This window comes from Eulemur rufifrons, chromosome 6 (assembly GCF_041146395.1).
Source record: "Eulemur rufifrons isolate Redbay chromosome 6, OSU_ERuf_1, whole genome shotgun sequence".
In the NCBI taxonomy this organism is placed as follows: Eukaryota; Metazoa; Chordata; class Mammalia; order Primates; family Lemuridae; genus Eulemur; species Eulemur rufifrons.
Window position 1 is genome coordinate 7471585 of NC_090988.1, and position 27112 is coordinate 7498696.

Consider the following 27112-nt stretch of genomic DNA (forward strand, 5'->3'; position numbering starts at 1 on the left):
AGCGTCATCTATAAGCCCTGACTTAAAGTTGAAGGAACTACGATTTTGAGAATGAGCAATTAGGCACAGATTAAGCAATTTCTCTGATTCTAAATGGCATGAACAGTATCAGTAATGAGTTTATTCAAATGATAATAACAGCTAACATTTATTGAGTACTAACTTATTTCTAGGCACTGTGCTAGTGTGGTGAATACATTTACATTGCGTTCTTGCAGCTACCTGGAGAGATAATGTCTCGTCGTACTCATTTCACAGACGAGGAGCCAGGGGCTCAGAGGGGTTAAGTAAAATTTGGCCAATGTCATGCAGGTCCACCGAATGCCAGACCCTGAGCCCTGGTCCCTGGACTCTCGTATGTGATTTCTACCACTCTGTGCAGGGTGGAGCTAATATGTGCAGAGTCGAGCTAATATGTGCAGAGTCATACACTTCAATCCTCAATTAACTTACACAAGGAAGGTTCCACCTTTACAAAAGCCTTTTCTAACTCAAGTGTGCTCTCTCACTAGTACACAATAATTTGTATAACACAGTATACATAGTAGTCATCTATCTATTTAACAAATTTTTATTGAGAACCTATTTTATGGGCAAGCATTGTTCAAAGTACTGGCAGTACAGTGGTTTATAAAATCTATAGTTTATTGGGCCAGGGAGATATTAAACAAATAATCATATACATGAATGTAAAAGCACACAACTACAAATGTATTATAGAGGAAAATGTATAGGTTGTGGAGAGATTGTAATAAGAGCAGTTGAATTAAATATTGAGGCTGGGGGACTGGGTTCATTAGCAAAGACTTCTCTGAGGAAGTAACATTAAAACAGCCCAGAAGGGAAAATTCTGGAAGTGAAGAACAAGATGGCAAGTATTTCGGAGAGAGGATAGAGCAAACGTCAAGCTCTAGGACGGGAAACACTTGACACATTATAAGATACTCAATTTTAAAACCCATGCACTCGTACTTCAAGGGGATAAAAAGGATGTTACTACATGTCAGGCATTGTATTGTATAACAGGAATACAAAGATAAATATAACAGACTCCTTTCATGGGGTAGCTAAGATAAATCGTATGATAAAGGCATAAACAAGAATGCCTACAAGGAGAAGAGAGAGCAGCTAAGGCACTGTAAAGGGCTCCTATTTCAGTTGAGGACTGAAGGTGAGTGGTTCACAGGGCACAGAAGTGGGAATGGGTTTTCCAAGCAGAGGGAAGAGTGTGTGTAAAGGCAAATAAAAGCACAGAGTTGAGAGAATGATGTAGCTCCGGGGAGATACTTTGGAGAAGGGACTACTAGTTAGGTTATGGCCAGACTGCAAATGGTTTTATAAATCCTGCTAAGAGGGTTGGACTTTACATTCTTAGCGAGGGGCAGATGTTGGAGGTTTTATGAGGAAGCAAGATATTTAAATGGTAACCGCCGTAGGAGTATGGGGTTTGAATAGAAGGTGGTGGTGGGTGGAGAAATGAAGAGGCTTTTGTAACATTCCACGCGGGAAAGCACAAGCCCCTCAACTGAAGTGACAGCAGAGAGACTGGAGAGGCAGGGACAGGACAGCTTCAAGACACATTTGGGGGTTTCAGAGCCGCTGGTCATGCTGAAGGTAAAGAGAAAACGTGTAAATATCTCACGGTAATCCAGCACCCAAAGACACCTGTGAAAATCTGCCCCTTCCTCGAGATACTTAATTACAATCTGATAAAATATTATCTGTCTCCACATACACACATACAGAGGCAGATAATGCCTTGTTTATATCTGTCTCTCTGCATCTATTTCTACCTACCGTCTATCTACATCTATCCACCTCTCTGTTATCTAGCTACACATCTTCCATCTATTATTTATCTATCCACCTACCCTCTATCTTCTATCTATTTATCTATCTATGTATCTATCTACCTAAGATGACTGCAGTTTGAAGTCACTGTAGTTGTGCCTGGAATAGTCAGCCCCACCTGTGCAAAGGCCCTGTTGTAACCACCTCCATCAGTGAGATGACAGGTGCCTGCACTGTCAGCAGGGGAGAGTCAATAGCGTCCGCAAACATGATTTGGAAACACACTGTGTCATTCGTTATCCTTTGGTTGAACTCCGTGGGTCCTATCATTTTCTTTGAGTGACTTAGGCATTTCGGGTAAGATTGTTATTCGTTTCTTTGTGTTTATGGGTATATTTATAAACACTAGCAATATGTGTAGACTCATTTGCCACAGATACCTACCTGGGAATTAAACAGAGTTATTTTGCCAAAATACAGAGAAGCATTTAAAGCCATCCACAAGTGTTCCTTCCTTTAAAAAGTTATCATGGAAACAAGGGCAGAGATGTAGTGATGTTGCCAAATTCAGGTCAGAGTTAGAATTACACTAAAAGTATTAGATACCTTCCTTGGCAAGCAACACGCGTGGCCCTGGAGAAACAAGGACGGTTAAGACGGGCCCTGCCCTCGGTGCTTTGCAGGGTGCTGGGGCAGCTGACGTGAAGGGGATGGTTTTGCTCAGCGTGGTAAGTGTGGGAGGAGGCTGCTCTGAAACAGAGAAAACAGAATATGCAAAGCTTATGGATATAAATATTGTGTTTGGGGAATTGATAAGATAGAAAACAAAGAGGCAGCATGATGAAGGAGCTCTGCCATTTACTAACCCTGCAGTTTTGGCCAGTGTATCTCTGCATGCCTCAGTTTCTTCAATTTTAATAGTGAGAATATGTGTTCTGTTTATCTCGTAATTTACAAGGAGCACACGAAACAAGCAAGCAATTTGAAAACAATAAGGTTGCATATCAATGTTAGTTTCTGAGGATATCAGTTGATAAGAGAAAGAACTTTCCTTTCTGTCAATACCTCCTCTGGGCCGGGTGCGGTGGGTCACGCTTGTAATCCCAGCACTCTGGGAGGGCGAGGCAGGAAGCTCCCTTGAGGTCAGGAGTTTGAGAACAGTCTGAGCAAGAGCGAGACCCCATCTCTACTAAAAAATAGAAAAACTTAGCTGGCCTTGGTGGTGCATGCCTGTAGTCCCAGCTACTTGGGAGGCTGAGGCAGGAGGATCCCTTGAGCCCAGGAGTTTGAGGTTACTGTGAGCTAGGCTGACGCCATGGTGAGACTCTGTCTCAAAACAAAAACAAAAACAAAAAATTTCCTTTCTTCTTGGCTACCCACACCCTTGAAACAGTCTTTATCTTTCCCCTTTGAGAAAATGGCAGAGAACATGATGGAGTTGCCGAGGATGACAGTCAACACTGCCTGCCTGGGCTTAGTGGGAATGTCTGGATTATCCTTTGTGATCCCACTTCAGGAAGCTCTTTCCTGATTGACTGAGCACCTGAGGTATGAGGAGTTCGTGCTAAATATTCATGCATTTTACAAGCATCTCTTAATCCAGTGTCCCTTAAACTATCAAATGAAATAGAATGTCTGTGGAAATAACGGCTCTGAGTTTGGGGGCTGTGCTGAGAGTTCCATCCCGAGGTAGCACAGCTGCAATGTACAACAGCATCTTCCACTAACCTAACTACGCTTCCTCGAGCTGGAGACCCTAGGGTCTGGAGAAAGAGAACTTCAGATGGTCTAACACTTCCAGCTAAAGCAGACATTATTTTGAGAATATTTTGGAAGTTGCACTGAAGTTGTTGCTTTACAGAAGTGAAAAAAGTATTGACATTTCTAAGCCCAGAACTATTTTTTAACAAGCTGGAAAATATAGAAAAAACTGGTAGAATGGTTTTCTCAAGAGAATGCAGTGTAGTTAGAATGTACACTATTTTTCTCCCAGTGTGTATTTGGGTAAAATATGTGCACTGAAATTTCAGGCCAAATCCTAATGCAGAAATAATGCAAAATATGGCAGATTTATAAGCTGGGCAATTTTTATTTATTTGCTAATGTGGATTCCCTTAAGAGCCAAATGTTCTACTTGTTACTTATGGCTTCTCCTTGAAAAGACTTACCTGTAAGGTCTCAGCAGCATAAAACTCCAGGCTGCAAAGTCGTCTGAATTGAGGATCAGCCATAATTCTCCTTTGCCACCAACTCAGAGTGGTTTGGAATCTATTCGCACTCTACCTGTTTGGTAATTAATAATTCATAATTAAACTGGCAGTACAAATAAATCAGCATGACTGTAGGGTTGGAGCTCCTCTCTCTGTATTATCCTCCCTTTTATTTGAGGATCTGAAAGAAAACAGGGAAGAAAGGTTTAGGTATCTGAAATCTTCCATTCAAAGCTTCCCCTCCCCTAGTTTTTGGATTTCTGTTCAACCTGTTCTTTGGATCTTTCTTTCAAAGAGGAATTAAGCATGTACCCATGCCAGCCTCTGTGCCTGACATGGGAGCAGAGATGTGTGTGATTCAAGTACCACAGAGACAGGCAGAAAACAGTGGACTGTCAGACAGCATGCTCAGTCTTCCTGCCCAAGGCAGGTCTGGACAAAATGCAGCAGAAGTGATGGTCAAATCTGCTTTCAGGATTTCGGGAGAGGTTAGGGAAAACTGCGGAGGAGAGATGACGCCCCTTTGAGCGCTCCTTGAAAGATGAGTCATACCTTTCCATGTAGGAAATCAAGGAAAGATGTGGAAAAGCAAAACAACAGAAGTACTTACGCCTTCACCGTGTTCCAGGGATGGCAGGGGTCTGGTGTCTGCCATGTGCTGGGTCAGCGGGGATGGGGCCTGGAGATGAGGCTGGTCGGTGGGTTTGGGGGTGGACCACAGAGGGCTTAGATCATGCAGACGAGTTTGTGTTAACCCTGGTAGGCTGCGGTGAGCTAAAGGAGTAAGTAGGGGAGCAGTTTGATTAGATGGTTGCCCGAAAAGTTTAGTCTGGCCACAGGTAGGGGATAGATTGAAAGGACCCCAAAATGGAAAAAGACCAGCTAGAAGGTTCCAGGTAGGAGGCTGGTGCAGTCATCCATGTGAAATTGGTGAGAAACTCAGCCAGGACACTGGCAATGAGAAGTAAGAGTTGAGAAGGAATCTAGGTATTTTCCAATCCTGAGGTCCGAGTTGAATTGAGACTCAAGGCCTACAGGTGAGCCCAGGTAGACAATAAGACCAGGGATCACGTTAGGTTTTTCAGTGCTAAAGAAACTTGAGGCCGGGCACAGTGGCTCACGCCTGCAATCCCAAGCACTTTGGGAGACTGAGGTGGGAGGATTACTTGAAGCCAAGAGTTGAAGACCAGCCTGGGCAACATAGCAAGACCCTGTGTCTACACAAAATTTTTAAAAATACAATTAGTTGGGCATGATGGCACAGGCCTATAGTCCAAGCTATTGGGGAAACCAAGGTAGGAGGATCACTAGAGCCTAGGAGTTCAAAGTTACAGTTAGCTATGATCACACTACTGCACTCCAGCCTGGGCAACAGAGGAAGACCCTGTCTCTGAAAAATAAATAAACAAACACGAACAGAGAAAACTGTTGTTTATGAATGATGATGTTTCAGTTGTCATTATCCTTAATCATCATTCATTATCATCGTCATTGGCATCTTATCATCTGACTGTATTAGGAGCTTATGTTATATCAGGCACTCTGCTAAGCCATTATTTCCTTTAAATCTCACAATGAACTTCGCTACTACGCTCGTTCACATCTCACAAGTGAGGAAACCAAAGCTCAAAGGGGCGAAGGCAGTTTACCCGAGGTCATACAGCAGGTGAGGAGTTGAGCTGAGGTCCAAACCTCCGTCTATTGGAGCCACAGCCCTGCTCTAGCCACTGGGATATGATGCCATTAGAAAACACATTTTATAGCACAATCTTATGGTGACAACAGTAGCAGAGACACCAACGCATCGCTGTTTGGATCCAGGGAGAAGGCAACTAACTCTGATCAGGGGAGCCAGAGAAAATTTCAGTGAGACTTGAAAGATGTTTTTATAGAAATGAATATAGATTTTCAAATTAAGAAATGAGAAAGAAAAGAATTCCGGGATAAAAACCACCTGTTCAAGGTCAAAGAATTTACAAGACTCTGGAATGCTCAGGAATTGGTAACTAACTCCGTGTGGTTGACTTTTTGCTTGAGATATTAGAAAAGGCCTGAGATTGGGGACCACTCATGGTTACCCACTTAAGCCAGCAATTCCACTAAAAACAATAAGTGTGGGAATAGACAAGAACTCTTGAAAGACTTTGACTATTGTCCCTTTGAATTTGCCTTTAAATCAACAATTTCCCCTCTTCGGTTCCTCTGCCCCCTGCCCCGCCACCCCACCTGACACACACAGCTGCCTCCTGCAACAGTGGAGCCTGGGCAGAGCTCCTTCTACCATGAGCGCACTGTACACTTGTCTATGCCATAGCCTTAGCAAATCCAGCCACTTGCGGTTTATTCTTGATAACAAGGTTTACAATAAAAATGTACTATACAAATATTCATTGGCTAACACCTTCTTTAAGTGCCAAGAATCATTCTCAGGTATTTCTTCTCTCTGTTTCCTTACAGTTCCTCCCCAGATCATGAATATCTCCTCAGACATCACTGTGAATGAGGGAAGCAGTGTGACCCTGCTGTGTCTTGCTATTGGCAGACCAGAGCCAACTGTGACGTGGAGACACCTGTCAGTCAAGGGTAAGGTATTGACCTGGAGGGAGTGTTCAGAGTCAGTGTGTTGGCTTGGCTCTCACGCACAACAGAACTTCAGGAACCAGAAGACATCCCTGTATTTGTAGCACCATAATGTAAAATCTAACAGGCAGTATGCATCTGTCGCTGAGTGACTCCAAAAGAAGGATCCATGGAGGAAATCTACTGAATTGTTTTCTCGGTTCTTTTTATGGTCTTAGAAGGCTTTTGTTTTCCAAACTATTAAGATAAAAGGTACATAAGATTAACATCTAATGAAGATATTATTTTTTCTAGAGGGAGATGGGTGGGTCAGTTTGTGGTTTGCCCTCTCTTGAAGTAGGGTGCGAGGATGCTAGAATAGTCATTGAGAACTTTGGTGCTGTTGTGTATCCGGGTGAAAGAGGATCTCCTTGCTTCAGTACTTTAAAGACATGTATCCAAAGCCACATCTGTTTGACTTGTATGTAGATATTAATAGTTCACCTTCAGTGGGAGAAGGACAATAGGAATGGTTAAGTGCGTTTGGGCATATCTGTGGTGGGCATTCCATAATTGAGATGAAAACATCAGTTATGGTGTCTCCACTTAATAAGATGGAAACCAAAGGGACAATGAGCCTTATCCCCTCTGGAAAAAACTTGCTCCAAGTTGAAAGCGAAGATATGGGCACAGAGCCACTTGATATATTTACACTGTTACTAGAAACTATGAATAATTCTAAAAATTATATAAGAAATCAGTACTTACTTAGGTATTAGAAAATCCAAACGTGAAACCCAGCAATTAGGAAAATGTGTGGAGTATGTCTATGTGTGATATAACAATAAGATTGATTTAGAAGAAAGCATAAGTGTACATTTTAGTAATCTTGAGAAAGACAAAGTTTTGCTAGGACAAAAAAGCCCTAACCATACAGAAAAAAAAAAAAAAAAAAAAAATGATACATTAGTTTTGGTGTTAGTACCAAAGTGTCAAAAACTGTGTGATTTAATGACAGAAATTTATTTTTCTGGAGCCTAGAAGCCGAAGATCAAGGCATTAGCAGGGCTGGTTCCTTTTGAGAGCTTGAAAGAGAATCTGTTCCATGCCTTTCCACTAGCTTTGGTGGTTTTTTGGTGATCACTGGTTGGCATTTCTTGACTTGTAGATACATCACCCTGTTCTCTGCCTTCATCTTCACCTGGCCTTTTCCCTATGTTTAGATTTGTGTCCTAATTTCCCCTTTTATAAGGAAATATGCCATATTGCATTAGAGCCCATACTAATGACCTTGTTTTAACTTGATTACCTCTAGAAAGACGCTATGTTTAAATAATGTCACATTCTAAGGTACTTGGGGATTAGGAATTCAAGGTATCATTTTTGTGAGGATACTGCGCAACTCCTAACAGGCTTCATAAAAGTTAAAATTAAACACATCATTAAGAATAACTGGAAAGTCAAACTGCAGACTTGGAGAAATCATTTCCTGTGCACGTATCTGACAAATCTGGTCAATGTGAAAAATCCTTACAACACAATTCTAACAGCGTCCCTCAACATGAGCAAAAAACATTTGAATAAAGAATCCCCAAAGAAGATAGACCTAATGAACAGAAAATAAGCACACAAACAGATGTTCAACATATTTATCACAGAAATTAAAATTAAACCACAATGAGATATCACTGCACAATCACTGGAAAGACTAAAAAGACTGATAATATCAAGTGTCGGTGAGGCCATAAATCAGCTGAAGCCTCATACATGCACTCTGCAACCATAAAATGTTAGAAGCACTATGGGAAACAAGTTGGTATTTTGCTATGAAGTTAAATATACACTTAGCATGTGACCATCAGTTCCACTCCTAGGTGTTTGCTCAAGATAAATGAAAACATATGTTCGCAAATATAGGTTGTACACAAATGTTCTTAGCGACTTCATTCATGATAGTCTCATACTATAAATAATCAAATAACCATCAGCAGGCAAATGAATTGTGGTATATTCTAACAATAGGCTGCTACTCAGCAATTATAAATAAACAAGCCAATGATGCACGTAATAAAATGTATCAATCTTAAAAACATCATGTTGAGGAAAAGAAGCTAAATATCTATATATATTATGTATATATAAATACATCTTATGAATTATTTTACATGAAATTCTATAATAGGTAAAACTAATCTAGAATGATGGAAATCAAATGTGTGGTTGTCGAGGGTAGTGATTTGGGGAGAACTGACTGCCAAGGGGCACAAGAAATTTTGGGAGATGATGGAAAAGTTCTATATCTTGAGTGGACTGGAAGATACATTGGTGTTGAAATGAGTCAAATCTAATAAAATTACATACTATTAATAAGTGCATTTTATTGCAGGTAAATGAAATCTCAATAACATTTGACATATAGAGAGATGTAGGAAATAATGACTTGATTTTTTTCTCTAATTTTGAACATAAATTGTGTTATAGCACTTATCAAATGAGAGACTGGATTTGTTACTAGAAGTATCATTTAAGTTTTTGCTGTTTTCCTCCTTGCAGACAGAGAACATATATCTATGCCCCTGCTTTTTTATAGGGAAAGATAATGCTAATAAATCTGCCTAGCATTCTTTGGAAAAAGATCTCAGATATTGAAATTTAAAATGTCAGATCATAAAGTAATATTAACAAGAATATTAAAATATACACAAGGGACATCACAAAGGTCAACTTTAATATAAACACAGCAATAGTGTATGCGCCCAAAGACATGGGCTTCACGGTAATTTTGCCTAAAGTCAGGGAGGATTTGGGATCTACATTATATACAAAAAAATTTCTGACCATCAGATCAATTTCCATGTATTTGGTAAAGTCAGATGTCTTTATATATGCTTGAAATCCCTGAATGTAGTTTTTTGATCCTAAATGCATAGTTCTCTAAGCTTAGAAACCTTTTAAAAGGCATTTTGACTTTATATAAATGTTTTCAAGCAATTCTTTATAATGGTACATGGTAAGATTTTCATTTTAAAATAAAGGAGGCTCATTCATATTCCCAACCTTTTATAGAATGTAATAGTTGCAATTCAGCCTCACTGGAAAATCCTAAATTTAAATGATTCATCTCCTCTTTAAATCTCACAGGCTGTGCTCTACTTTGAAGTTACCTTTGTTTTCTCGTAGCCTTGGCCTTAACTTTGCTGTCTTTCATTTCTGCCATTGTCTTTCCCCTTCCCTCTCTCAATGACATTTAAACATTTAAACTTGAAAAATTGTTTCCAAGTTTGAAAAGCTTTGGAACCTGGAGTGTTTGTGAGTTTAAAATTTGCATCTACAGGATGGCTACCAATATTTATTTTTAGAAAAATGCTCCTTCTCACTTGCAGTTAGGGAGTTGTTTTAAAGGTTTAGAAGAGCACACAATAAAACTTGAACATCAAACAGAATTTTTAGAAAAATTTTAGCATGGAAGAATAAGAAATAAAGGTTGCAATGACATTTTCATTGAAATTCCAGTAGGATTATATTGAAGGATTAAGCTCACTAGACAGCTGTGTTCACAAAATGCTAATGCAATATTTGAAATATATGGCTTATACTTGGGGATCTATATAACAGGAATGAATAAATAACCTTTAATTTAGAAAAAAAATATTTATATATAGTGAGACAGGGTCTTGCTCTGCAACCTCAAACTCCTGGGCTCAAGTGATCCTCTTGCCTTGACCTCTGGAGTACCTGGGACTACAGGTGGGCATCACCAAACCTGGCTGATTTTTCTATATTTTTGTAGAGATGGGGTCTCACTATGTTGCTCAGGCTGGTCTCAAATCCCTGGTCTCAAGCCATCCTCCTGCCTTGGCCTCCAAAACTTCTGGGATTATAATCATGAGCCACCATGCCTAGCAAAGGAAAAATATTTTAATGAGCAGATTACTAAAGATTAAGAATAGTAGTCACACTTATGACTTAAAATGACAGTCTGAGTACATGCCGTCAATCCCCAGAAATTATAGGAAAGAAGTAAAAATAAATGAATAAATAAATACTTCAGAGGATAATAATGGTAAGCTTTGATGGGTCAAAAAATATAAGGAATCTCTTAAAAAAATAAAAAGTAGATAGACATAATGAAGGGAAAAAAACATAGCCCAAAATACAGAAATATGATCTCTACCTGAAATGATATATGGTTAGAAAATGAAGGGTTTCAAGGAGGGGTGCACTGGGAAATGTTTCAACTTGGTTGAGGGTAGGAGGAGGCAAGGAAAAGGAGCCCTGGTAGTGTTTGTCAATGCCTGTGGTATAAATACTCCCATCATTAACACTTTTCTGGGATCCCCTTTGAAGCAACTTTGCTTTTCAGGTTCATTTTCTCATTAAAACAAATAAACCCAAAACAAATCTTTCTTACAAAAGTAGGGTGAAATTTTTGAAGAATCATCAAAACTCCAAATGAGAATCTAAAGACCTTTCACCATTTCTGATCTCTGGACTAGAGACCTCCTGATCCCTGGTTTCCTTTGCGATATGACAAGTGTGCCAGGATTCCCAGACATGAAGCATTCCCAGAGGACATCTGCCTCACTTCTGAGGAGAGCTGGAGATTTCACAGGATCATAACTAAGTGTTGTGCACATCTCAAAGAAAAGTGCTTTGTAAATGTACATTTGAGGTTTTGCAGTTGACATGCAAACTCCTGAGCATTTGACTGTGCCTTTATCGTTTGATAAAAAAAAAAAAAAAGCTACACTTAATTTTTTTCAATAGCAATTAATGGCTTATTTAGAATATATATTTATAGGAATTTGCTAGAGAATATGGCGCTCGTTTAAGGGCATCCACACACATAGAAATCTGTACCAAGTGACCTACGGCTCAGGAAGTAGGGTGATGATGGAATCACAGGCTGCTTCCTCAAAGAATTTTCCGAAGGAAAGGGTTGGGGCCCAAAGTACTCATACAAAGTGGACTGGCAAGTGGCCAGTGTGTTTGGGACACATTGTGAATCAACTGGGTTTTACGAGTCATTGTCTTTCCCATTCCTGAAGGACAAGGAAAGGATGGCTGGGCCAGCATGAACTGCCAGGCTCTTCTAGGCACAGCAGTAATGTGAAAACATCGTTGCAGAGTGGGAGGGGCAGAAGGAGACCCCACAGGCTGTTGTGTTCTGAGGAGAGCTGTCTTTCCCTCTTACGATGCCATGGTAATCTGCTGTACCGCCTGACACATCTGGCCCCATTTCCAATGATATATTTGGAAAGGCCAGATGTTTTGGGGAAAATAATAAAGTCTTATTTTCTGTCTCCCTTCCACTGAGATTTTAAGATGACAGCCATTCACCTGCAAGTGAGTTGCCTGTGCGATCTACTCATATATGATAATACCTCAGGGAACAAGTGAATGAGTTATTTCACAGAAGTAAATTTTCCAGGTAACCAAAGCTGACTCCTTTATGCATTGACTTGAGGCATTCGTAATGGAAGCATTTAAAAATGTATTAAATATTATGTTCTCTGTTCCTTGAGTCTAGTGAATGCCATTTAGCTTCACCTTTATAATGTAACATCAACGTTACACATATCAATTGTTTGTATCTTAGCATTCAGGACGGGGCTAACTAGGAATATGGTGCTTAAATACTGTAGATACTGTTTAAACTCTTGTGTCTTGTTTTTTTTTTTATAGTTCCTCTATTTTTCCTTTCTTCCTTCCAATCAGACTATTAACTGTCAATTCTTCCCAAAGTCAGTACACTTGCCTTTACACAGCCATGTTTCTTCTAATGATCTGCTTCTAATTTACTTGCTGAGCAAGGATCCGTATAACCAAGTTGATTAGTCCTAAATAAGAACTGGTGATGAGAGGGGACTTTCTCACAGGAAAGGGCATCAGCGTTCATGAATATGATGAATGGCACTAATGACAGCTGTCTGGGGGAAATAATGTTTGGCTTTGTCTTAGATAGATGAGGTTGCTAGATGAGTGAGCTCTGTGTGAGTGAAGAGCTAATACTACCAAGATCGTCATCCGTGGTTCTGACCTTTCTGGGCAGTTCTATCTTCTATTCAGTCTGGTAGATTTTGAGGTTAGGAAATGTACTGATATCTACTACAGCCTTTAGTTTTCACACTAAAAATTCTGTAGTAGAAAGTCTTATAAGAAATTGCCAAGTCCTTAACACTCCACATAATCATGAATTAACCTGCACTTGTGTGGAGGTGCCAATCTCTTTTGGATGGTAGCATCAGCTCATCGGCAGAACATGGACTTCAGAGGCTTAGAGACCTGAACTTGAGATCTGGCCTGAGCTGTGAAGAAGCTGAGTGACTTTAGAAACATCACTTCATCTTTTTGCTCCTCAATTCCCTGGACTGCAAAATGGGACTATTTATGCCCATTTTGCTTATTGGAATATTTTAGGGATCAAAAGAGAAAATAAATGGAAAGCATGTAATAGTGCTGAACACAGATGTTCAACAGTTCTTTATAAATTACAGTTGCGCTACATTTTTATTCAAGTGCAGTTAGCCTGGGAACTGGTTATGACAGTATTATGGGTGCTTCCTGTGTGCCAAGCCCTTTTCTGTACATTTTATGTGCTTGAACTCACTGAATGCAACAGCAGCCTCAGGAGAAGAGTGGTAATACTTACTATTATACTATCTCAGTCTTTGTCTGTCATTCCTCGACCGTCGTGGGTCATTGATTTAGTGATTCAGTGTTTCTTTGGTCTGCCTATAAATTGGGACTGATATACAGCAGTTTTATTTGTGACAGTCAAGCTTGGATACAACCCAGATGTCTTTCACTGGGTGAATGGTTAAACTGTGGTCCATCCAAACCATGGAATACAACACAACAATTAAAAAGGAATGAACTATTGACACATTCAACAACTTGGATGGGAAGGACATTGTGATGAATAAAAAGAGTGAACCTCAAAAAGTTGCATACCATATAATTCCATTTTTATAACAGTCTTGTGTTGGCAAAATGGTGAAGATGCACAACAGACCAGTGGTTACCAGGGGTGAAAGCAGGAGAAGAAAAGGCCAGCAGGAGGGAGTTGCCTTGTGGGGATGGAGCAGTACTGCATTCCAATTATTGCAGAGTTACGTGAATCTATGTGTGTGATGCAATGTCATAGAACTATACACAAAGGCATGAGAAATAAGTACGTGCAAACACTGGGGAAATCCAAGTAAACTCCATAGTGTAGTTACACATTATTTTGTATATAATACTAGATATATGAATATATATATATATCTTTATAGTTATATAAGATACCACCATGGGGAGGGCTGGGTAATGAGTACAGTACACCTGTATCTACCATTTTTGCAACTTCTAGTGAATCAATAATTATTTCAAAGTAAAACAATTTAAAAAATAGGAATGAAAAGGAAAATGAACCTCTAGTATTCCACTGATAACCTATTCCTATACATGCTTATATAGGAATTTGTCATTTATAAAATATTTTCACATGAATCATCTCAGCGAGTTTATAGAAGCTCCCTAAAATAGGTCAGAGAAAGAAGAATGTGCCTATTTCACAGGCAAGGAAACAGATGGGAAGGTTAAGTAATGACAAATGAGTCATGGCTAACTAAAGTGGCGGATTTATGAAAGGAACCTAGTTCCTCATTTCCAAGTCTGGACCTCTTTATACTATACAAAGATGGCTCCCATGGCTTGAGGTTGGAACAGGTACAATGTAAAATGATATATTTTATCAAATTCTACTTATTATCTGGGGCACCCAAGGGTGCTCACTAGCTTTGAGTATCACCCATACGCTTGCATTTCTTTTCCTAACTCCACAGCTACCTTTCTATGTCTAGGCACTTTCTAGCTTCCATCCAGTAATGTTCTAACAAAAGCACAGCCTCCAAATCAAAACCACATTATGCCATTGTCTGCTGTAGGTCCCTGTTGTTCCTCTGCTTCAATTAAAATAAACCTGCTGAGACCTACCAACCTCATTTCTCTTCTAAGTCATCCCAGGTAAAAGTTCCAGCCACTAATAGGAATTGCCTATTAGTTGACCTGCTGCATCATCCAGTCTTGCTACTGTTTCTTTGTCTCTCTTCCAGGCAGCCAGGAGCCTTGTTTCTAATCTAAAGTCATGTTTAGAGCCTAATTAATCCCTAGAGTGTGAGAAAGAGGTGTCTGAGATGAGAAATCAAGGTTATACATATCTTGCTCAGTGGAACAGTTATGGGCAAACAAGCTGTTCCTCTCACATTTTTGCAAAGCAAATTTATGTTCACTAACTTTGGTTCTTGTTGTAAATGAGAAGTGTGTGAAGGTCTAGCAATGCGCTTTTCACCATATGGGTACCCATATGTTTTCCCCCTTTGCTTGCGTACATTTTGCTTTGGCATGCACATATGCCTGTATTTTTGCAACTTAACAATATTAAAACTAATCCCATTTATGCTCCTTTTGGGTGGGTTGATTGAGTCATAAATTCCTGATAATCTCTTCCTTGGGAGCCTGGAGTTCTTTTGTGCAAGTCAGGGGAGGGCAGAGCAAGCTCTCCTGGCAGAGGGTTGCCATCAGCCAGCATCACTGTCCAACTGTGGCCCTGTCAGGCTCCAGAACAGGAAGCTCACCCCAGAAAACTTAGAAGTATAGGCTCATAATGCATTGGTAATGACCCCCTCTCTCCCTCTGCAAAGGGAAGACTCTCACTAGAGATAAATAGTAATTCCTTAGGGTTCCCTTTCTACAGTCCCAGGTGAAGTGATGCCTCTTAGAGCAAACAATCAAGATGTCTTGAGCTGTGGTTCTTGATTTGTCACCATACTTACTGCTCATATTTAATATTCCTCCCACTGAGTTGAGAAACTGGGCATGTCGGAAATGGGGCAGCTGAAAATTAAGCTTGTGTTGAGATGATGCTCAGCTTCTTTACTGAGCTTTTTAGAGAATAAATATAAGAATAAATATTAACATGTATTATACCAAGTGTAAAACCCAACTAACTCAAATTTAAAATTGGAATTGAAAATGCAGCCTGCTGTCTATTGTAAAGCCTTCTCTACCTTTATCTCTTATGCACCCATTCATTCTTTCATTCATCTGGTGCTTTAAGAATGTTGGCTTTCCCTTTAGTGACAATGCTGTGTAAGAAAAGACATGGTTCCCGCCTTTATGGAGCTTATGGTCTAGTGGAGGAGGTAGTCGTTAATTAGTTAATCAAGAACATGTCATCTCAAAGGATGGTAACTCCTGCAACGATGGGCAACAGAGAGGTATGAGCCAGTCTAGAGTAAGTTTTCCTGGAGCCAGTGGCATTTGGGCTGACCTCTGAAGAGGAATAGCAGCCAAGGAGGAGAGGGACTGGGCTGGGTGACACCTTCCAGGCAGGGAGCAACTCATCCAAGTGTGCTCAGGGGAGAGGGAGCTGGCTCTCCAAACAACAAAAGAGCTTTGTCTTGAATGCTTAAAAAGCAGGAGGAACAGTGGTCTGAGATGGGGTAGTCAGAGACCACATCACACAGAGCCCTTTAAGGAGTTTGATTTTTATTCTGAGAGCACTAGAAAATACAAAGAAAGTTTCAAGGAAAAGAGCTTGGAAATGAGATGTTCGTTGTGTCTGGATTTAACTAGGAACATCTCTTTTCTGATCTACTCATTCTCTATGAAAATCTGGCAATTGACTAAATCTCTCTCTCTATTTCCCCACCTATAAACCAGAAATGAATTTGTAATAATATGCTTCCCTTATGAAGGAAAGGAGAAAGGAATTTGATAGTATCTATTCCAAATACTTTTTAGATTATAAGAACGGATATTAACATGTATCATAGCAAGTGAAAAGCCCAACTAACTCAAAAGTAAAATTGGGATTGGAAAGTCACCCAACTCTGCCTGCTGACTGTTGTAAAGCCTTCTCTATGCAATTTCTGTATCAAATTATGCTATTGAAATCAGTCGGACACTGATAAAATTGAGACCAGCTTTGCAAGTACTGTAGATCTAATTGGCCTCAGCAGTGGGTCCACAGTGACTCTTGCTACTGAACAAAAATTGTGGGCTTCAATAGAAAATAATAAGCAGCCTGGTTCCACACTAACATGCACGGCCACCTCCGGAGATAATGCACTTTAATTGAGACACTGAGCTCCTTCATCCGGCCAGATTTTGAAGGAACCTCAGAAAGATCTGCTTCCTCCTTTCCTCCTGGAGGAGCACCCCCTTGATAGCAGATTTAAAAGACAAAGACCTTTGGGGCCAGCTCTGTGTACCCCTTTGAGGCTCTGTGAACCTCTTTGGTGTTCTCTTTTCACAGCCATTTATATTTCTTTGTAAAAACCCCTATATCCCTAGAGTAAAATTCCTATAAACCATCTTTTCTTGCTTAAGCTATTTTAGATGAGGTTTCCATCACTTACAGCCAAGTAACTCTGCCATGTACAGGGCAGTATGTAACTTTGCCAAGTAGAACATAATCCCTGCTCCAAACTTAGACTGGGGTAGGAAGGGGAGGGACCTGTAAGCATGCATTGCATCAAGGGTGACTGGGGCCAAATCAGCTTGGAAAAGACCTCTTTCCTATGTAAAGAGACAGGAGAGGGCTCCCTGGGGTCATTGATTAACTTTTCAAGACCTCGTGGCTTGATTTAGAAGCTCTGGGTATGGATTGCTGAGGGGGATCCACATCTAAATCAGCTGGAATCAGGCTGAGACAGACACATCAACTCTGGCTCTGAGTTATGGAGTAATTAACACCAGGGAATCATCACCAACTCAGTAGCCCCAAGTGTGCAATGTTCATTGGAGAGATCACAGGATGTGATCACGCCTACTGTGAATAAGGCATTGAAGATACAACATTGATTGACTTAAACCCACCCCCTGTCTGTCCTCATCGAACTCTCACTACTTTGGACAAATCTTATGAAGAGCAAATAATTAATTTGTCTTAATCAATCAATTCACTAACATTTCCTTGGAATAGTGTGGCCAGAAGTGATCCGTCTTCTTTCTCCACCCTTAGGCTATTTGAAAGCAGGTATGATACATGCAGCTTACACATTTGTGATGTTCTCTAGCACCAAGTACAATGCCTGTTGAATGAATGTATGCATATGTATCCATCTCGTATCTATCTTATAGCATGCCACAGAAAAAGGACAGGGAAGACAGTGGGGATGTGCCTAGACCATTTCCCAGATCCAAGAAGCACTGTCTGTAACATAAAGGGAAATTCTGACATATAGAGTAAAGGCTCGTTGAGGAAAGCACTTAAGGTTTTATCTGTATTACTAGGCCACGGGAACTTGCAGTCTTATCTCTAAAGCGTTCTTTTTCCATTTTCCTCACCATCACTATTAGTCCATCATTTCCTAAAAATTGTATGCTGGATACCAGGTGGGCTTACTGCTAAGGTTTTATTTATATCACATTTCACCCAATAGTGAGGCTCCCACTAGTCTAGATGACAGTGATCTGTGATCTAGAAGATGTTCTTCAATTTCTGTCCAATCAAGGCCTTATGGGACACCTATGACTTGTGCTGGAAAACTCTTTATCATTACCAAGGATGTGCATAACAAGAGTTGGGTTGCCTTGCTTTAACACATACAGTTCAATTTTGACAAATTGGGCAAATGATCTTAGCATCTTACACCATGCATTTCTCTGTGTGACACCAGAATTTTGAACTTCCTGTCTCTGCAGACTCTTTTCTTCCTGGCTTCTTCCAAAGAGCACCTGCTATCAGCGGCTCCAGCTATGCTGGGTCCTAGCTCCCACATGCCCAAGGTTGAGGAATGACTCTAGAAATGGTGGTGCTCAGAGGAAGTTCTTCCCTGCCCAGTGGAAAGGTAGTGACCACGCTCAATTAGCTTCCTCACTTTGGATGGGATTCAGAGGGAGGAGGAAAAGGAGAGGAAAACAGACGGTTCTCAGAAGATTTTAATTGGAGTGGGCTCTCCAGTCTTAATAAGGGTTCCAGCCTCGGAGAGGGAAACTCCATTGGAGGGGAGTAGGATCAAGAGGAACTGATCTCATTAAGCAAAAAGTTGATTGTCACTTTGAATCTGGGCTTCACAGCTGGGGGCTGTGAGTGAATCACACAATAACAAAAGCTGGAGTTGAGTGAGGTGAGAGAATTTGATCTCCCACAGAATACCTAAGACATAGCCCACCCTGCCCCCATTTCCCTGTTATAGCCTGAGAGTGTGAAGCCCATTAGTTGAAGGAGGCAATCAGTGAGGTCCTTTCTGCCTTGTGTTTTTTCTTTTCTTCCCCACCCCCTAAACTTTATTGTTTTGTGTGTGTGTGTGTGTGTGTGTGTGTGTGTGTGCTATCAACAGTTTCCTCACTCCAGAATCACTTAATGGTGAGAGCAACCCTCCTGGGGTGCCAGAAATAGTTTGGTTTTAATGATGCTCTGGATCCTTTTGCTTCCTAAGAAAACTGTTTAGTGAAGTACCTGATAGAACCAGAGCTGCCCATCCCCCGAGTCACCAAAGCGCCTCCTCTTCCCCACAAGGTCTGCTCAGCTCACCTGGGCGCTTCACACCATTGCAAGTCGGTGCATGCTCTCATCTCGGCCTCTCCAGGGCCTCCTCCTGCTCCACCAAGCCTGTGTTTAGTTGTCCCTGCACAGTTGGAGTCGGATGCAGTAATTACAGCAGCAGTGAAAGGGTTTGTCTCCCTCATGGGCACTCAGGGTGTTGCCAGCGCTGCGAATGAAGAAATAAGCCTTTTCTGGAGAGCACCATGGGGCTGTGGGGCGCTCTGGGACATCAGATGGCAAGATGTTTGGAGCTTCATCGTTCTGGGTCACACTGTACCCTACCCACTCATTCTCTCCCCTACCCAGCACCCTTCTCTTATTCTATTTACTCCTGACCCAGCTCCAAACTTCCTACAAAACTTGCTGTCTTTTCTGTAGGATTTCCTATCCCCAGCGCAGGAAAGCTTTGGAACAAAGGCAGTTTGGCCTTAACACTTTGAGTCCTAGTTTAAGAATCTTCTGACATTCCTACACCTCTGGTTCTGCCTAAGGGGTGAAACAGCTTTTCAGACTCTGCCTCTAGCTGGGATTGTACTGCCCAGAACCCGGGCCCTCCAGTGCATGGCAGGAATCCACAGAAAGGGCAGAGAGATGACAGTGTGCTGCAGCACAGGGCTTGCCCGCATGTCCCTGTCTCCTAGCACTGCTGCCTCAAATCACCTCACCTGGGCAGCTCTCTGTCTCCTTACCTGTCTTCATTCTTAAGACCCACTGATCCTCTAAGCTTATCTCACTTGATTTCATGCATTGCCATTTCTGACCGAGGGTACCTTCCCAGCCTGCCTTTCCGTTCCATTCCTGCTGGATTGTCTGGACTTCTGCATGCTTTGACTGTAAGTGTCAATGTAATAAATGCAATGGCATATCCTCGTTGTCATCATCGTTATCACCAAAACCATCCTTTCAATTTATTAATGCACACTTTTACTTAATCTCATTTGGCCTTCACAAAGGTCTTCTGTCAAAAGGCGGACAAAAATAAATAAATAATGAGAAAATAAATAAAATACAGACAGGGACTAGTGTACACATTTTACAGAAGAGGAAATGGAGGCCTAGAAAGTTTACATTGATTACAGATAGAAACAGCATTCTCTCAATTATTCATTCATATACTTTTTCAATCATTCAAGAAAGAACTAGTGAGTGCCTATTACCTGTCAGGTACTGTGCTTGACACTGGGGTGAGAAGAATAAATGAAATTATGATTTTCCTCAGGGAAGTCAAAGTTTAGTGAGAGACACAGACATAATAACCTATAATTATAACACAATTAAGGTAAGTGCATTGGAAATATATTCAAAATGTTGTAGGTTAGCAAAGAACCACCTAACTCCAGCTGTGAAATATGGGAGCATCAAGGGTAGCTTCCTGGAAGAGGTGACTACTGGGACTCTAAAAACTGATTAAGAATGAGTCTTAAAAAAAGAAATGAAATGGGGGAAGGAGAGGTGAAGGGAAATATTCCAGGCAGTGGAGATAAGAGGAAAGACATGGAAATGAGAAATAGCATGTTGTAATTGGAAAGATAAAAGCAGTTTAGCATTACTGGAACATAAAGTATGAGAATTCTGGGCCATCCAGAGCTCTACTTTCTCTATCCACTCTCCTTTCTCTGCGGTAACTTTCTCAGATTTCCAACGTAAATCAATTTAGCTTCTTCTCTTTAACTTCTACATGCTGCAACTCCACTCATTATTCTTCATAACATTAGCCTAAGCAGCAAGAAAGCATCCATGCTTTGTTACATATTCATTGCTTTGCCCCATGGCACTCATGTGAAATGAGGTTTAAGAGGTATATGGAGAGTGAATCACAAACTGCTCAACAGTGAACACAAGGTAAGAACATGAGCTTTTTATATAAAAAAAAAAAAATCTGGCAGTCATAATTTAAATAAATGTAGCTTTTGGTGAATTTTGACAAATGTATACATCTGTTTAACCACTGCCCCGATCAAGGTACAGCACATTACCATACCTCATTCCCTTCTTGTTTTTCTTCTTCCCAAAACTGATCTACACCCTCAACTAGTGTGTAGATCTTTTTTCTCTTATTGCTGAGCAGTATTCCACTATGTGAACATACCAATACTTGTTTACTCATTTGACAGGTTGGTGGACATTTGGTTGTTTCTACTTTTTGGCTATTATGAATAAAGCTATAATGGGCATTTATGTTCAGGCCTTTTCATGCACATATGTTTACATTTTTCTTAAGTAAATACTTGAGAATGGAATTGGCAATTCATATAGAAAGTTTATATTTATATTTACAAGAAACTACCAAAATATTTTCCAAAGTGGTTGTACCATTTTATATTTATATAAGCATTATAACTATCCTACATGCTTGCCAACATATGGTATCTTGACTTTTAAATGTTATGTCTTCTAATACCGGTGTAGCATAAAATACATTTGGTTTTGAGTTGCATTTCTCTGATGATTAATGAGTTTGGGTACCTCTTCATGTGCTTTTTGGCCATTTCTATATATTCTTTTGTGAGGTATTGGTTGAAATCTATGGATTATTCTTAACTAAGTTGTTTATCTTCTAACTATTGAGTTGTAATAGCTATTTATATGTTCTAGATATATATGTCAGGTATATGTATTAAGAATAATTACTCTCAGCCTGTGACTTGCCTTCCTATTTTCTTATGTATTTATTTATTTATGTTTATTTCAGTATATTATGGGGGTACAAATGTTTAGGTTACATATATTTCCTTTTCCTCACCCAAATCAGACCTTCAAGCATGTCCATCCTCCAGATTGTGTGCACTGCATCCATTTGGTGTGTATATACCCATCCCCTCCCACCTGCCCAACACCTGATGAATGTTACTATTATATATACACTTCCATGCTGATCAGTTAATACCAATTTGATGGTGAGTACAGGTGGTGCTTGTTTTTCCATTCTTGGGATACTTCACTTAGTAGAATGGGCTCCAACTCTCTCCAGGATAATACAAGCAGTGCTAGATCACCATTGTTTTTGTGGCTGAGTAGAACTCCATGGTATACATATGCCACATTTTATTAATCCACTTATGTATTGATGGGCACTTAGGTTGTTTCCGCATCTTTGCAATTGTGAATTGCGCTGTTATAAACATCTGAGTGCAGATATCTTTTTTATAGAATGTCTTTTTCTCCTTTGGGTAGATACCCAGTAATGGGATTGTGGGATCAAATGGTAGTTCTACTTATAGCTCTTTGAGGTATCTCCATATTACTTTCCATAGAGGTTGTACTAGTTTGCAGACCCACCAGCAGTGGATGAGTGTTCCTATCTCTCTGCATCCACGCCAACATTTATTGTTTTGGGACTTTTTGATAAAGGCCATTCTTACTGGAGTTAAGTGATATCTCATTGTGGTTTTGATTTGCATTTCCCTGATGATTAGAAATACTGAGCATTTTTTCATGTGTTTGTTGGCCATTAGTCTATCTTCTTTGGAAAACTTTCTGTTCATGTCCTTTGCTCACTTTTTTTTGCTGATTTTTCTGAGTTCTATATAGATCCTAGTTATCAACCCTTTATTGGATGTGTAACATGCGAATATTTTCTCCCATTCTGTAGGTTGTCTGTTTGCTCTTGTGATAGTTTCCTTGGCTGTGCAGAAGATTTTTAATTTGAACAGGTCCCATTTATTTATTTTTGTTGTTGCTATCATTGCCTTTGGGGTCTTCTTCATAAATTCTTTGCCAAGGCCAATGTCTATAAGAGTTTTTACAACATTTTCTTCTAGAATTCTTATAGTTTCATGCCTTAGGTTTAAGTCTGTTATCCACTGTGAGTTGATTTTTGTGAGAGGTTGATTTTGTGGATCCTGTTTCAGTCTTCTACATGTGGCTATCCAATTTTCCCAGCACCATTTATTGAATAAGGATTCTTTTCTCCAGTGTATGTTTTGTCTGCTTTGTCAAAGATTAGATGGCTATCATATATATATATGTATATATATGTTAGGTAAACTGATGCCTCCCAATTTGTTCTTTTTGCTTAAGATTGCTTTGGCTATATGGGGTCTTCTCTGGTTCCATACAAAGAGTAAAATTATTTTTTCTAGATCTATGAAAATGATGTTGTATGTTAATAGGGATTGCATTGCATCTGTAGATCACTGTGGGCAGTATAGACATTTTAACAACGTTAATTCTGCCGACCCATGAGCATGGTATGATTTTCCACCTGTTTATGTACTCTGCTATTTCCTTCCTCAGTGTTTTGTAGTTCTCCCTGTAGAGGCTTTTTACCTCCTTAATTAAATATATTCCTAGGTATTTTATTTTCTTTGTTGCTGTTGTGAAGGGTATTGAGTCTTTCATTTAGTTCTCAGTTTGACTGTTGTTGGCATATAGGAGTGCTACTGATTTCTTTACTTTGAGTTTGTATTCTGATAGTTTGTTGAATTTGTTTATCAATTCCAGTAGTCTCATGGCAGAATTTTCGGGGTATATAGATATAAGATCATATTGTCCGGAAAGAGTGATAGTTTGACCTCTTCTGGCCCCATTTGAATGCTCTTGATTTCCTTCTCTTGTCTGATTGCTCTACCTAGGACTTCCAGCACTTGTTGAATACAAGCAGAGCTAGATGACAACCTTGTCTGGTTCCAATTCTAGCAAGAATGCTTACAATTTTTTCCCATTCAGTATGATGTTGGCTGTGGGTTTGTCATATATGGCTTTTATCATTTTGGGGGAAATCCTAACTATGCCTATTTAAGGGTGCTGAATTTTGTTGAATGCTTTTTCTGCCTCTATAGAGAAGATCATTGTTTTTGCTTCTATTTATGTAGTGAATTACATTTATAGTTTGCATATGTTGAACCATCCCTGCATCTCTGTGATGAAGCCTACTTGGTCTTGATGGGTTATTTATTTATTTATTTTGATGAGCACCTGAATTCATTTTGCTAGGATTTTGTTGAGAATTTTTGCATCTATATTCATAAGGGATGTGGTCTGTAGTTTTCTTTTTTTGTTGTGTCCTTTCCTGGTTTTGGTATCAGGGTGATGTTGGCTTCATAAAATATGTTGGGAAGGATTCGTTCCTTCTCGATGTTGTGGAATAATTTCTGCAGGATAGGCACCAGTTCTTCTTTGTAGGTCTGATAAAATTCGGGTGTAAAACTATCTGGTCCAGGACATTTCTTTATAGGAAGGTGGTTTTTGTTGTTGTTGTTGTTTGTTTGTTTGTTTGTTTTGCTGATTCAATTTCGGCACTTTATATTGGTCTGTTCAGGAATTCTATTTCTTCCTGATCGAGCCTAGGGAGGCCATCTATTTCTAAGAATTTGTCCATTTCATCCACTTTTTTAAGTTTATGTGCATAGCGGCTTTTATAGTATTCATAGATGATGTTTTGTATTTCTGTGGTATCTGTTGTAATTTCTCCTTTTTCATTCCTGATGGAGTTTATTAGAGTCTTTTCTTTTCTGCTTTTGGTTAATCTATCAAGAGGCATGTTAATTTTGTTTATTTTTTCAAAGAACCAACTTTTTGTTTTATTAATCTTCCATATAGTTTTTTCATTATCAATTTCATTTAGTTCTGCTCTGATGTTTGTTATTTCTTTTCTTCTTCTGGGTTTGGGGTTGGTTTGCTCATCCTTTTCTAGTTCTTTGAGATGATTCATTAGATTGTTGATTTGTGAGCTTTTTGTCTTTTGGATGTAGGCATTTATGGATATAAATTTTTCTCTCAGGACTGCTTTAGCTGTGTCCCACAGATTTTGATAACTTTAATAGTTCTTTTCAAGAAACAAAAGTTTTAAATTTAGATGAAGTCCAATTTATTAATATCTTATTCTATAGTTATAGCTTTTTATGTTTTTTCTAAAAAATAGGACATAAACCAAGATTATGAAGGTTATATCCTATGTTTTCTTCTAGAGGTTGTAGAAATATATATATATATATATATATACACATATATATATATATATATATTTGTGAGCCATGTGAGTTAATTTATGTGCATGGTATGAAGTAATGTTTGAGATTAATTTTTTTCCATGTGGCTATTCGGTTAATGCAACATCATCTGGTGAACACACCATCCTTTTTCGAATGAATTACCTTTGTTTCTTTGTTTAAAATGAACTGACTGTTCATTTGCTTTCTTCATTAAACTCTCTATTATTTTCTATTAATGTATATGTCTATACTGATGCCAATGCCATACTATTTTGATTACTGAGGCTTTATAAAGTCTTGAAATCAGATATTGTAAATTGCCAAACTTGTTCTTTTTCAAAATAGTGGTCAATTTATGTCTTTTGTATGTATATATAATTTTGAATTAGTTTGACAATATCTACCAAAAAAAAAAGATACTAGGATTTTAACTGGGAATACATTTAAATTATATATCAATTTGGGAACAATTGACATCTTAGCAGTAGTGAGTTTTCTAATCCTTAAAATATATTCTTCCATTTATTTAGTTCTGCCTTAATTTTTTCTCAACAGTGTTCTATAGCTCTCTGTATATAGTTCCAAAGTATTTCATGTTTTCAAACTCTTGTATATGTTATTTTCCAAATTTTAATTTCTCATTGAAAATATACAGAAATACAATTGACTTTTGTATATTGACCTTATATCCTATAACATTGCTAAATACATTCATTGATTCTAGCAAATTTTTTAGATGTTTTAGATTACTTAACATTTCTTAAATGTTTAAGAAAAATTGTCCAGACAATTATTCTGGTCCAGGCCTAGTTTGTGAGTAGTCCTTTGGCATTATTTTTCTAGACATTTGTTGTTTTTTGTTCAGAATTTTTACCTCTTGAATTAATTTTGGAAATTTATATGAACAGTTTTGATAACTGTTTCATGAATTTCAAGTTTATAAATCTTTATGTCAATTGTCTATGAAAAGATAGTTTTACTTCTTTTTTTAATTTTTTTATTGATACATAATAATTGTACATATTCATGGAGTGCATGTTACATCTTGATACAAGCACACAACATACAATGATCAAATCAGGGTAACTGGGACATGATTCACCTGAAACATTCATCTTTGCTTTATGTTGGGAGCATTTGAAAACTTCTAGCTATTCAGCAATACAATAAACTATTGTCAACTATAGTTGCCCCATTGTACCACTGAACATCAGAACTTCTTCCTTCTATTAAACAGAATTACCCCTTTGCCAACATCTCTTCCTTACCCCTTCCCACCACCCTTACCAATCTCTAGTAACCACCATTCTATTCACTACTTCCTTGAGATCAATTTTTTTTTAGGTCCCATATATGAGTGTGAAAATGAAATATTTGTCTTTCTGTGCCTGGTTTATTTCACTTAATATAATGTCCTCCAAATCTATCCATGTTTCTGCAAATGACAAAATTTCCTTCTTTTTCATGGCTAAATAATATTCCGCCGTGTACATACACCACATCACTTTTATCCATTCATCCCTTGATAAACCCTTAAACTGATTCCATATTTTAGCCATTGCAAATAATGCTGCAATAAACACTGAAGTGAAAATATCTTCTGGTGATATTTTATATCTTTGCCTCACCCAAGCGAGGTTTAGAGGCATGCCCTTCTCCTGTACAATGCTTACCGTGTCTGTGACCCTTAGTTATGAGTTTGTCTCCCCCACTCCCTAATCCCTGGAGAATATTACTACCATATGAACATGATAGTGTTGATCAGTTAGTACCAATTTGACGGCAAGTGTATGTGTAGACTATTCCTCCGATCTTGTGATACCTCACTGTGGATAATGGGCTCAAGCTCAATCCAGGAAAATATAAGAGGTGTTAGATCACTGTCATTTCTTATAATTGAGTAATATTCCATTTCTTCTTTACAATCAGTATGCCTCTTATTTATTTTCCTTGTCTAATTGTATTGGTTAAGTTCTCTATCAATATAATATTAAATGTAAATGGTAATACTGACATCCTTATCTAATTTCTGATTGGAGGAAAAGCATTTCATTTTTTCCATTAAATATAACATTTATCTG

General features: G+C 39.0%; 1 protein-coding gene across 5 annotated transcripts in view; it reads left to right on the forward strand.

The window, feature by feature from the left end:
- LOC138383672 (opioid-binding protein/cell adhesion molecule) overlaps positions 1–27112 on the forward strand; it is a 1040866-nt gene that overhangs the window by 934164 nt on the left and 79590 nt on the right. For all 5 annotated transcript variants that reach the window (XM_069468678.1, XM_069468674.1, XM_069468676.1 and 2 more), the window contains one exon: positions 6459–6584. In XM_069468678.1, coding sequence (XP_069324779.1) covers positions 6459–6584 — 126 coding nt within the window. The remainder of the gene's footprint in view (positions 1–6458; positions 6585–27112) is intronic.